The 11,340-nt window shown below is 40.8% G+C and overlaps 1 protein-coding gene across 3 annotated transcripts in view; it reads left to right on the forward strand.

Annotated features, from left to right (window-relative positions):
- Window positions 1-11,340, forward strand: part of gigyf2 (GRB10 interacting GYF protein 2) — a 30,922-nt gene that overhangs the window by 6,407 nt on the left and 13,175 nt on the right. Inside the window, exons 6-23 of one of the 3 annotated variants that reach the window (XM_038289274.1) lie at window positions 1,595-1,700; window positions 1,814-1,875; window positions 1,975-2,007; window positions 2,164-2,343; window positions 3,933-4,144; window positions 4,286-4,433; window positions 5,200-5,451; window positions 5,542-5,714; window positions 6,059-6,215; window positions 6,309-6,475; window positions 7,245-7,339; window positions 7,932-8,060; window positions 8,781-8,911; window positions 8,998-9,098; window positions 10,235-10,375; window positions 10,472-10,630; window positions 10,707-10,958; window positions 11,042-11,161. In XM_038289274.1, the coding sequence (XP_038145202.1) occupies window positions 1,595-1,700; window positions 1,814-1,875; window positions 1,975-2,007; window positions 2,164-2,343; window positions 3,933-4,144; window positions 4,286-4,433; window positions 5,200-5,451; window positions 5,542-5,714; window positions 6,059-6,215; window positions 6,309-6,475; window positions 7,245-7,339; window positions 7,932-8,060; window positions 8,781-8,911; window positions 8,998-9,098; window positions 10,235-10,375; window positions 10,472-10,630; window positions 10,707-10,958; window positions 11,042-11,161 (2,618 nt within the window). The remainder of the gene's footprint in view (window positions 1-1,594; window positions 1,701-1,813; window positions 1,876-1,974; window positions 2,008-2,163; window positions 2,344-3,932; window positions 4,145-4,285; window positions 4,434-5,199; window positions 5,452-5,541; window positions 5,715-6,058; window positions 6,216-6,308; window positions 6,476-7,244; window positions 7,340-7,931; window positions 8,061-8,780; window positions 8,912-8,997; window positions 9,099-10,234; window positions 10,376-10,471; window positions 10,631-10,706; window positions 10,959-11,041; window positions 11,162-11,340) is intronic. The other 2 variants (XM_038289276.1, XM_038289275.1) reach the window with 2 other exon arrangements.

Below are 11,340 nucleotides of genomic sequence, written 5' to 3' on the forward strand. Positions count from 1 at the left end.
AAAACCAAACAAACATGGTGGTTCCGTGCCATGTTCATTTCTTTTGAAAAAAGTTGCATGTTATCACTTTTTTCGCTTTACAAAGCGCAGGCTATTTTAATTATTGTGATCAATTTGCGCCGTCAATCCCGGTGCATGCGCGCTTCATTTGCAGTCTGGACGCTGAGGCTCTGACTGCAGCGCTGAGAGGGACTCCTGCGGGAAAACGCGGTTGGGGTGGGGGAGGCGCCCCACGGCAGAGTAGGAATGATACATGCTTTCACTAAGAGTCTCCAAAAGCCGCCAGTGACACCGAAAAAAGTCGCCAGATTTGTCGCTAGTCGCCTTTTTTAAAAATAGTCGCTGGAGGGGTCTGAAAAGTCGCTGAGTTGGCAACACTGCACCTGCGGCGCTGACTCGCTCTGCCATATTTTTTTTTTCTTCCTCTTTCAGTCAAGAGGCAGTGATGACGGCGCGGCGGATGACGCAATAATCGCGCGACACAACTAATCGATGATGAAATTCGTTGCCAACGCTTTTAAAAGTCGATTTTTATCGATTTTATCGATTCGTTGTTGCAGCCCTAGGTCAGCCCATATCGCCGTGCAGGAATCATAGCGTACAATCAGATGAATGAAGAGAGCAGCCTCAGGACTGGGTGGCCACTTTAAAAATGAGTCCAGCCTGAGAAAAGCTTCTGCTGATTTGCTCTGAATTACAAAGCGGGATGCACATATAATGTAAACATGGTGTTTTCTTTTCCTCTGAAACAGCACTTATATCCCTCCCTGTAACTGATTCTCACACAGCCTCTTATCTCATTTACTGTAGGTTTCTGCCTCTTTTTTCTGTTTGTTTTAAGCCTGTTTAGAATGGTTTTCATCACATTTTGTCTTGTTAGTTTTCTTAATTTTCTCTCCTAGAATTATACAGCATTTTATCTATAATATAAGGTTTTAGCCTTTTATTTATATGAAAAGTTATTTGTTTTATTTTATTTTGTACTTGTAATTGATTTTTCACTTTTCCTCCAAATTGAAAAAATAGTCAGTGCTCATTATTTGTGGGGTGTGCTTTGGTAGCGCAGTGGTTAGCACACAAGACCCATGTATGGAGGCCTAAAGGGCAGATTAGACTTTTGAAACCACACACATCAAATGTTGATTGGGTCTGGTCATGAACCAGTTTTGCACCGTCAGAAGTATAAATTGGCCTTTAGTCCTTGACGCTGGCAACCCGGTTTCTAATCCGGCCTGTGGTCCATTCCTGCATGTCTCTCCCCCTCTCTCATACCCCCTTTTCTGTCAACCTACTGTCCATAAAAAAGAGCCACTAGTAAAAAAAATAAAAAGACATTACTTATTTGTTGCTCTTAAAAATGATATCAATACAGGTTTTGAATAAAATACACATTAACAAGAAGGATTAGTAGTAATGAAAAATCCTTAACCATAGCCATCCCTACAGAGGATCAAAACCATTTAGCCATTTAAAAGCTAAGATCAGGGTTTTGAAATTAAGTCTGTGATGCTTTTTTTAAGGAACATTTTGACTTTCTGAATCATATCTATGTTTAAAAACCCGTGGCTCATATTATTTGTGGTTCTGCTTTTAGGGCGGGGAAGAGGTGACGGGGGGTTTTACCAAAGAAGTTTTGACGACGTTGAAGGTTTTGGCCGTGGGGGGAGAGAAATTCATCGCTCTCAAAGCTGGGAGGAAAGGTATTGAAGGCAGATTTTCTGATGTCAAGTGTTTGTGGCAAAACCAAGCCTTGTTTTGACCACATACAATGTTCTGTGCGATGCGTGTTTTTGACTAGTCTGCTCCTTTTTAGTGATGACTTTTTTTCAATCAGGGGAGATAGAAGATTTGAAAAGCCAGGTCGAAAAGACCCAGGTTGGTTTCACATTTAGCTGAAAAGATCAATATATGTCTGACTGTTTTGGCAAATGGAGTAGTTTACCTCCTTGTTTGTTTTCTCTTTGAACATGTCAGAAGCTGCTCCTGGACATTTTCAGATCAATCACAGTAAGTCTGCTTCACAAACGCTGATGTTACTCACTGGAAATGTGGGACTTATGAGCAGGACTACATTTTTCATTGCTCAGTGATTTCTGATGTTCACCTTAAGATGCTAGTTTTAACCAGTATAATTGATTTAGGGCCTTGCACTCCTTTTTACAGCCAGAGGAGCCACCTATGAGGATGGCGGGACAGGACTGCCCAGGAAGCACGAGTTCACGCGGTCAGAGAGTGAGAACTGGCGTACTTCTCGTGACGAGCTGAACGGTGAGGATGATGAGGGGGGCTGGAGCCTGGCAGGTTCTCATCAGGACACTGAGCAGTGGTGCCCCCTACGCCCAGGTGGGCTCTGCAGTAACAACATCACCTTAACATTTATCTTAGATGAATCATCTTTGATAAATGTACTGGTGGGTTGTGTCATGTCTGTTTTATGACTGTGGGCTTACCTTTTGGGAGAAGGGTACACAATTGTCATAGACTGTAAGCTGTGCTCTAATTTTTATAGTCATTAACAAAATAATAGGTACATTCTACCAACTTATCATTCTAGGAAGTCTTTCTTAAAGATCTACCAAAATACCAGCAGGTGCTCAGATTTTTGATTGACCAGACCGGTGACTGACTCGTTAGAAGGCTCCAGGTCCACTGTTTTCTGACTCTCCCATACCTGAGCAACACCAGCTGGCAGTAGTAACATACTTCTACTGTCCGTATTGCGACAGATAGAAGCAGGGGTGCCGTGTTGGGGGGATAAAATAGGATAATTCTAAGGGTCCTTGACTGAGGCTGGGCCCAAAAGGGCAAGACAAGACTTACCCCGCTATATTTTTCAAATATAAAAAGAAAATAAGTTCAATCAGCAGTTTTGTTGGGCCGAATGTCAATGTCTTTGATGCGGCCCCAATTTCCTGGCGGCGTCCCTGCATAGAAGGCTCAAAGTTTGCTATTTGTGCTCCAAATGTTTTCTGTTTTATTCTCATTGTTGGGAAATAGGAGGGTCTGCCAACTTGTATCACAGTTATGTTACACAGCTGGTATTTGCTTGCACTTGAAATTTATGTCAACTCCCTAAAGGGATGATTAAAAGGAGAGTCATCTTTTTTTTAAAGCAAGTTTAGTCATTTTTAATTTGTTTTTATGAAACAAAAGGGATAAAAAAAAAAGTTAATGAGGTTTGGTTTGAAAGATTCTGACATTTGGTTTGTAGGATGTATCACCCAGTCCTAGTTCTGAGGTTTCACCCATTTTCTCTTTAGAAAACTTGCTACATTTTAAAAAGTTGTCCATCTCTTAAAAATCTGAGCTACAGTAAAGCTTTACAGGTGAAGTCTGTTGTTAGGTACTGCTAATAAATATAAAGTGCCTTAAAAGTTTCAACTTCATTATTGTGCTTTTGTTTCAAATAAATCAAACCATTATAAAGTGATTACAGGTTGGTTTGGTGTCCAGTTCACATAAAAGTATAATAGTGGCCACATTTTCTAAGTAGAATGAATAACTACAGTAAAAACATGGGACTGGAGAAAAAAAAGAACAGAATTGAGTATAAAGACCTGCTCTGTGAGCGAAGTCTTCGTTCAAGTTACCTTTCACTCTTGCTAGCTGCCTAAACAGTACTTACGTGTGACCACAGATGAAGATGGCTGCAGAGGTTTCCTGTGACATTGAGCCCTTGAATTTTTTGGCTGCAGAGTTCCTGCTGGAAATATTGGAGGTTGACATGGTTTAATATTTTAGATTTGTTCATCCAGTAGTACCATAGTGATAAATTACCCTGTAGCCAGTTACACTGTCCTTTAATGGGAGGTGGTGTCATATCTAAATATCTGTAGCCATAACCAAGGTTTGTTTATTTACTTCACTATAAAATGCAGATAGTTAAGGGAAAAAAATCCGTTCCGCGTTCAAACTTGTTTTTTGCTTCCCAGATGGGCCTCGGTCAGCAGGGTGGCGGGAACACCCAGACCAACGTCGGCGCTTCCCATTCGATGCAAGAGAAGAGGAGCGTGGCTACAGGAGACCAAGGTCAGATAGTGGCAGCCTGGAGGATGAGCGGGACAGCTTACCAGAGTGGTGTCTGGAGGACGCAGATGAAGAAGCAGGGACGTTTGACTCTTCAGGAGCTTTTCTGTCTCTAAAGGTAAAACATGTTGTGGTAAGACAAGCAGTGATATGCTGGCATGCTAACATTTCATTCTAGAAAAGAGCATTTTATCTGTGACCTATAGGTCAGATGACACTGGTGTTGATTTCTTTTATAAATGTTTTCTTTTGCTATCAGAAAGCGTCGAAGGAACCAATCCCAGAAGAAGCAGAGCTTGATTTCAGACCCTTGGAGGAGTATGATGAGGGTCAGGAGGAGGAAGGTAGTTTATCCAGGGAGACCAAAGAAACGCAAAAAGAGGCCAAAAGAGAACCGGATCGAAAAGGTCAGTAGTACTCATCATCTTGGTCAGGATTTCTGTTCTTCTTGCATAAATGGATTAATCTCAATACAACGTGAAGATTAGTTAAGGTTAATTTATACAATAGCAGCCATTCAAAATGGCCCTTCCCAGTCAAACCCCAGCTGAATGGCAGCCCACTTCACTGCAGATCCCAGTGAAATCCCATCCAACTTCCAGCCGCTGGCCTTCTCCTTGGCGTGCAAATTTTTTTTCTCTGACTCCACCCTTTCACCCAATTACAGGGTCTGAACTGAAGGTCATGCTTCTCTTTTGATCTTAATGTCCACAAATCATGACAGAATATTTTAGTACAAAAACTGTTTAAAAAGGCTTTGGTTGATGGAGGTTTATGGCGATGCTGTTGCAATGGATTGTTTTGAGGGAAGAATTGTTTGCTGAAGAAGAACAAAAAAAGCATGACGAAAGTCCACCAGAGCATTTAGTTGTATTTATGCGCCTGAACTTCTTTACTACTGTGCTCTTCCTTCACATGCACCTTGGCCTCTAATGTAATGTACAGTAGGAATGCAAAGCTTTTCATTTAGCTGCCTCAGGGCGACCCACCCAGTATTGTTGAGCAGACAGAGGTGCTCTGTTGTTGGAAGAAAAAGAAACAAACTTCTCCAGCCAATGTTTTTTCGCCTTTTAATTTTTGTAGTCTGAGCAAAACAAAAGCCTTTTTACTGATCTGATTGTCTTTTTGAGCCATAACTATGTAACTCATTTTGTACATCTTTATTTGTTTCAGAGTTAACTAGGGGGTCAGAAAACGGTCCATCTGTTGTTCCAGTTGTGGCTACATCACTCCCCGAGTCCCAGCCGCCTCCTCAGAGTTTGTCCCCGAAACAGCCCAGCAGAAAAGAAGAGTCTGAAAGACCAGCTGAAAGGCACCCACCCCTGGAGCTTCCATCAGAGCCCTGCAAAGCCCCCCTTCGTGTTCCAATGTCTAATAGCATGCTGGAATCACACCCCATGACCCACATTTCCACCACCCTACCAGGTAGGAATTGGTTTCTTGTATTAATTGACTTTTGTGTTTACCCCAAAACTGAGATTTTTTTTTTTGCTTTTTTCTTTCTGTTTCATTTAGAGGCTTCTGCTCCATCATCCACTGTTCATCTACCACAGCAAAAACCTGTAGAAGTCCCTGTGGCAATGAGCAATCCTTTACTCTACACATCAAATATTGTGACGCCTATAAGCAGGCCCACCACCGTGACAAATGATGCTGATGAAGATGAAGGGTTGAAACATTTTGAGCAAGTAGGTTTTAAAAACCCTGGCTCCAGTTATCCTGAATTGAACAGGAAGTCATTTAAAGTTTTTCTTTATATTGGAAAATTCAATTTTGTATGATTATTAATACAAATGTGAATGTTCTTAGCTTTAAATTGGGATGCACGATATATCCACAGTAACATCAGTGTCAGACGATTTTAGTTAAGTTCTAAGGTTTTGGTATAGACTCCCAGTGGTTTGAATACCTACTATATCCGTGACTGTTGTTTACATCAGGGTTAATATTTAAATCAGGACAGATTTTTTGATTGGTGCATCCGGAGTTTTTTGCTCTTTTGAAACCATATAATTTTTCGATTCTTTTGCAGGAGGCAGAAAAGATGGTAGCTTACCTCCAGGACAGCGGAGTGGATGATGACAGACTTGCAGTAAAGACTTCAGAGAAGCCCAAACCTGCAGGCCTGCCTCTCACCCACGAAGCTGCTCTCAAGTGGTTTTATAAAGATCCACAGGGGGAGATACAGGGTGAGAATGCAAGAAGCTTTTCTTTTTGTCATTGTCAATATTTTCCTAACATTGTTTCTTATTTGGACCTCTGACCCGCCCTTATATCTTCAGGTCCATTCGGTAATCACGAGATGTCTGACTGGTTTCAAGCTGGTTACTTCACCATGTCTCTGTTGGTGAAAAGAGGGTGTGATGAAGTGTTTCAACCTTTGGGAGAGATGATGAAGATTTGGGGGAGGGTTCCCTTTACTCCAGGTCCCGCACCGCCACCACTACAAGTAAGATCACCTGCAAAATACGAGAAATTTCACGACACAGAATAGTTACTGTGATAGTAAATACAAGTGATAGCTTGAAGCCCAGGTCAGAGCAACCTAACAGTAGGTGATAAATCAGCAGTTTTTTTTTTAATGGTGAAGCTGAGAAGACATTTTCATTATCTACCTTGTAGCTAAAATTAGATAAGGCGTTTGACTTGTCAATCTGCTGCTTTGTTCACATAATGTTCTTTGACTTCCATTTTGTGAGCTTTCTATTCTTAGCTACCTTTAAATTAGCTAAAGCCGTTTCTATCATCTGTCAATAATTCAAATTAATATGAACGCTTTATGCAGTTCATCTGCTTTTTTTAGAAATACAAAACTAAGTCTACAAATGTGGGCAGATGGTATCTTCTAAATTTGAAAACATGTCTTCTATGCATAGCTTATATGTCTCATGGAAATTCAGAATAAACAAAAGGTGGTTTCACTATAGAACAGGTTAGGGGACTGGAGTTTCCATGAACTATAAACAATGTGGCTGAGTGGTGAGTCTAAACGTAAACTAGTCCAAACTACTTTTGTAGATGAGACTTTTATGCTTCAGATGTTTGTTCTTCTTGTTTTACTTGTTACATCCATTGACCTGTAGATGGCGATATAGTCCATCCAATCTACCAACAAACTTTAAGAGGCATTGATATTTTCCATTTCGGTTTGTGCAATAATTTTTTTTTTTTGTTAATGTTCTTTTGACTGCACTGACTTATTTTTCTCTTTATTAAAGGCTGATGGAGACCAGGAGAGGTTAAAGAGGCAGCAGGAGCTAACCGCTCTTAACCTTTACCAGCTACAACAGCTACAGTATCAGTACCTCCTCAGGTATGTGAGGCTCTTATCTAGCACTTCCAAAGAGAAACCATTCAGCATGGTCTCGCAGCTCTTTCTGCTACCAGACATATACAGAAACATACGTTTTCCATTTCCATAACAATGCTGTATTTTATTATAAACAGAACAGAAGGTTTCATACTGCTGCTGTTTACATCTGTTGGATCGATAATCTGTTCTGTTCTTTTTAAGCTTCCTAATTCAAATGAAGCCCATTTATGGATTAAACCTTTAAACTTTAATTCTAAACTATAAACAATGTTTTGTTGAATCTTTTATTATAATTAATGATACGATCTAGGGTTGAAACAATGATTCTGATTGGTTATTTTAACATTACACAAGCTGAATAACTGGTGAATGAAAAGTATAACTCTAAAACATGGTGTTTACTGAGCCAGTCTTTCTCTTAGAGCGGTAATTAAACTAAAACCATACAGAAAAATCTAACTTTTCCATCCAAGAGGAAAAACCTTTAGAATTTTCTACTGGGATTTTTTCTATTTTATTATTAATTGGTAGCTCTAATCAAGTTATTTTTTTAATTGTTTCCTCTACTTTTGTCTCTGATGTTCTGAAACAGGCAGCAATATGCACAGGCGTTGGCCCAGCAGAAAACTTTAGCTCTGAACTCGGCTCCTGTCCAACAGCAGCAACAGCACCAACAGCAGATCAACATGCTTCTGCAGCAATACCAGGCTTTAAAGATAAGGTATGAGACTTTAAATATATTCTTACTAACCTTAAAAATGTACTGATTTTTCTCATTTTGTGGACAAGCAGCTCCTACTGAGGAGGTTTCACAAATACAAACCTCCAGAGACATCTTGTGATTTAGCTCATAAACACATGGAAAGAGATCAAAGTCACATTTGGATAACATGAGAAAGCTTTGAAAATGTTGGAAACAACTGCGATTTCTAACTCTAAATGGCGTGTGGTGTTTCAAGCCTACTGTCTGTGTCCTTCATGCCCACTTAGAGCCGGACAGAATATTACATACAAGAGGAAAAGCTGCAGAGTATAAAAGCTGCATACCTTATGTCCACAAAGATCCTATGTACATCAAGTATATTTGATTCTTAACTCCTTTTATCAGGTGTGGATGTAAAGGACACTCAAATAATTGACTTAAATATGTCATTGGCAAACAAGGTTTAAAATGCAGGATGGCTAAGAGGAGTGGTGGCTTAGTGGTTAGGGCATTGCGCTTGGAATCCAGAGGTTCTGAGCTCAAGCCCCACTCTGGGGTTGGGTTAAATGCAGAGAGTTCGTCTCGTTGCTCTGTACCTGTGACAATATATTGACAATAAAAATGCTATAAAGAAAAAAAACTTAAATATAATGTTGTGAAGCTCTATTTTTATTATTCCTGGCAGCATTTTCAGTAAAATGTGGGTTTTCTCTGATTTCACTTCCTTTGTTCTTGAAGTGCTTCTGAGAGTCTTCTACCTCCTGTTACTCGATCCCTGCCAGTACCCGACTCTGGTTCTGTGTGGGAAATGCAGAATCCATCGTCTCAGGCTTCCTGTAAACCGAACCTCCCACAGGTTGCTACAACCAGTGAGTTTTGTCTTTCATGTTAAGCAGTTTTTGCTTTTTGTAAAAATACCCAACTACAAAAACGCATCTTATTATGTTGAACACAGCATGGGAAGGCAGCAGTGTGTGGGACTTGCCTATTGACTCAGTGGCACAAGCTCCAACTATTGAGCAGATGCAACAGTTTGAGAAAGCAAGATCTGCGAAGGTAAGCATCACGTTCCCCGACCAAAACCTTCTTATTTCTGGTATTTGACTATTGCTTGCTGTTGAAATGAGGCAAAACATCCCAATCCCCATGATACATACACTAGTCTGGAGTTTGAAATATTATTTTCTGATTATTACAGTGTTTCGTAAGTTTCTTTAGGCAGCCTTACAAATAGATTTTTTTTTTTTGTACATATACAGCACATTGTCTTTCTGCTCTTTTTATTGGGTCATTTGATACACATCCATTCCCACAGAGTTAACTGAAATGCATACAGAAGGGATCAACTGCCCAAAGTTTGTGGTTCGTTGGCAAGAGTGTGACATTTCCTCTTCTGCGCAACTTTGTTAATGCAGGTTTGAGGGCTGTCAGAGGGAAGCAGGACCTCATCCAGCTTTTCTAAACTGCAGCTGTTAATAATCCTCTGCCTGGCTGTGTGTTTCCTGGATGGGACCGCCTTTTACAGTTGCTTTTTGTGTCCCCGCTTCTGTCTCCTTGAACCCCAGTCGGCCTCAGTAGATGGCCGCTCACACTGGTTCTGCTGGAGGTTTCTTCCTGTTAAAAGGGAGTTTTTCCTCTCCGCTGTCGCTACAAGCATGCTTAGTGTGAGGGATTGCATTCCAGTCAATGAGTCGATGCAATCAACTGGTTTTCCTTAGATACAAAACTTTGAATCAATTTGACTGTATGATCTGGTGAAATGTGCCTTGAGATGACATAAACTGAATTGAACAGAGTAATTATGCTTGTGAAATAAATATTTTTAAATGCAAATCATTACGCAGTGATTATGGAGACTCTTTGAAAGCAGGCATGTCTCGAGTGTTTGCCTCAAGCATAGATTGACACCTTAAAAGTCTTTATCCAAAATCTTAATTGGCCAATAAACATAGGGTTTCTTAAATCGCTCATGGAACTATTCTTACGATCGATTCTTGGATAAAGAAATGATAAATGAATGTGGCCTTGTATATCTTAGAGATGAGTGTGTAACCGCACAAAGTCATGAATGTCAGTTCAACTCTGCAAAGAATCTGCTCTCAAAGGGTGTGATCACATCAGATTGTAAGGGGGTTTTGGTTTTGTCGATGTTTAATCATGCGGTTAACTCTTAAGTTTTATTCTGTTGATAGCTGGAGCTGGAAAGGCGAGAGGCAGATTTGAGAGCGAAACGTGAGGAAGAAGAAAGGAAGCGTCTAGAAGAGGCACTCAGGGTTCGACAGGAGGAAGAAAGGAAGCGTTTGGAAGAAGAGGAGCTTGCTCGGCAAAAACAGGTTAGACAGAACAATATCAGTTTAGACTGGGAAAAGACTTGAAAAAATACTTTCACTTCTATCTTTACTGCCACTGACTTAATACTGGATCTTTAGGAGGAGGCACTAAGGCTGCAAAGGGAACAAGAGGAGGCACAACGGAGGCAAAAAGAGGAGGAGGAGAGGAAGGCACAGGAGGAGGCCCTCCGAAGGTTGGAGGAAAGGCGGAGGGAAGAAGAAGAGAAAAGGAAACGGGAAGAGTTCCTTCGTAAACAAGTAAACTAACAAATGATCTATGTATTTATTTACATAAAATACTTCTATTATAATACAGTACTGTCCTCCTAATTAGGAAGAGGAGCGTAAAAGGCAAGAGGAACTAGAGGTGCTGAGGAGACGTGAGGAAGAGAAGAGGCGCCTGGAGGAGGAGGCTGCTGCCGCTGCTGCTGCTGCTGCTCTTGCACAGCAGCAGGAGGAGCAAAAAAGAAGGGAGCAGGAGGCTCAAAGACAACAGGAGCTCCAGAGGCAGAGACAGCAGCAACAAGAGGCCCTCAGAAGACTGCAGCAACAACAGCAGCAGCAACAGCAGCTCGCACAAATGAAGGTCAGGATTCCCAACATCCATTAGGTTTTAAAAGCAGAATCAAATGGCCTTAAAGTTGAGAAGTGTTATTGTCCCGTTTATAGCTTCCATCTTCTTCTAAGTGGGGACAGCAGTCATCCAATCTCAACCACACACAAAATGCCTTGTCATTGGCTGAGATCCAGAAACTAGAGGAGGAGAGAGAACGACAGGCACGTGAGGAGGTAGGAACCATAATAAAAATAAAGTTAATCTGTTACCTGGGGTCACCCTCTTTAAAGCACACAGCTTTTTTTTTTCTTATAGTCAGGCAGGTCACTGTTTAGAAGCTCAGTGTAATGAAATACAGGTAAATAAAATCCTGTAGTGCACTGGATTAAAATATGATTGAAAGGCCTCTATA

This window comes from Cyprinodon tularosa, unplaced genomic scaffold (assembly GCF_016077235.1).
Source record: "Cyprinodon tularosa strain WSP-4 unplaced genomic scaffold, ASM1607723v1 ctg267, whole genome shotgun sequence".
NCBI classification, from domain to species: Eukaryota; Metazoa; Chordata; class Actinopteri; order Cyprinodontiformes; family Cyprinodontidae; genus Cyprinodon; species Cyprinodon tularosa.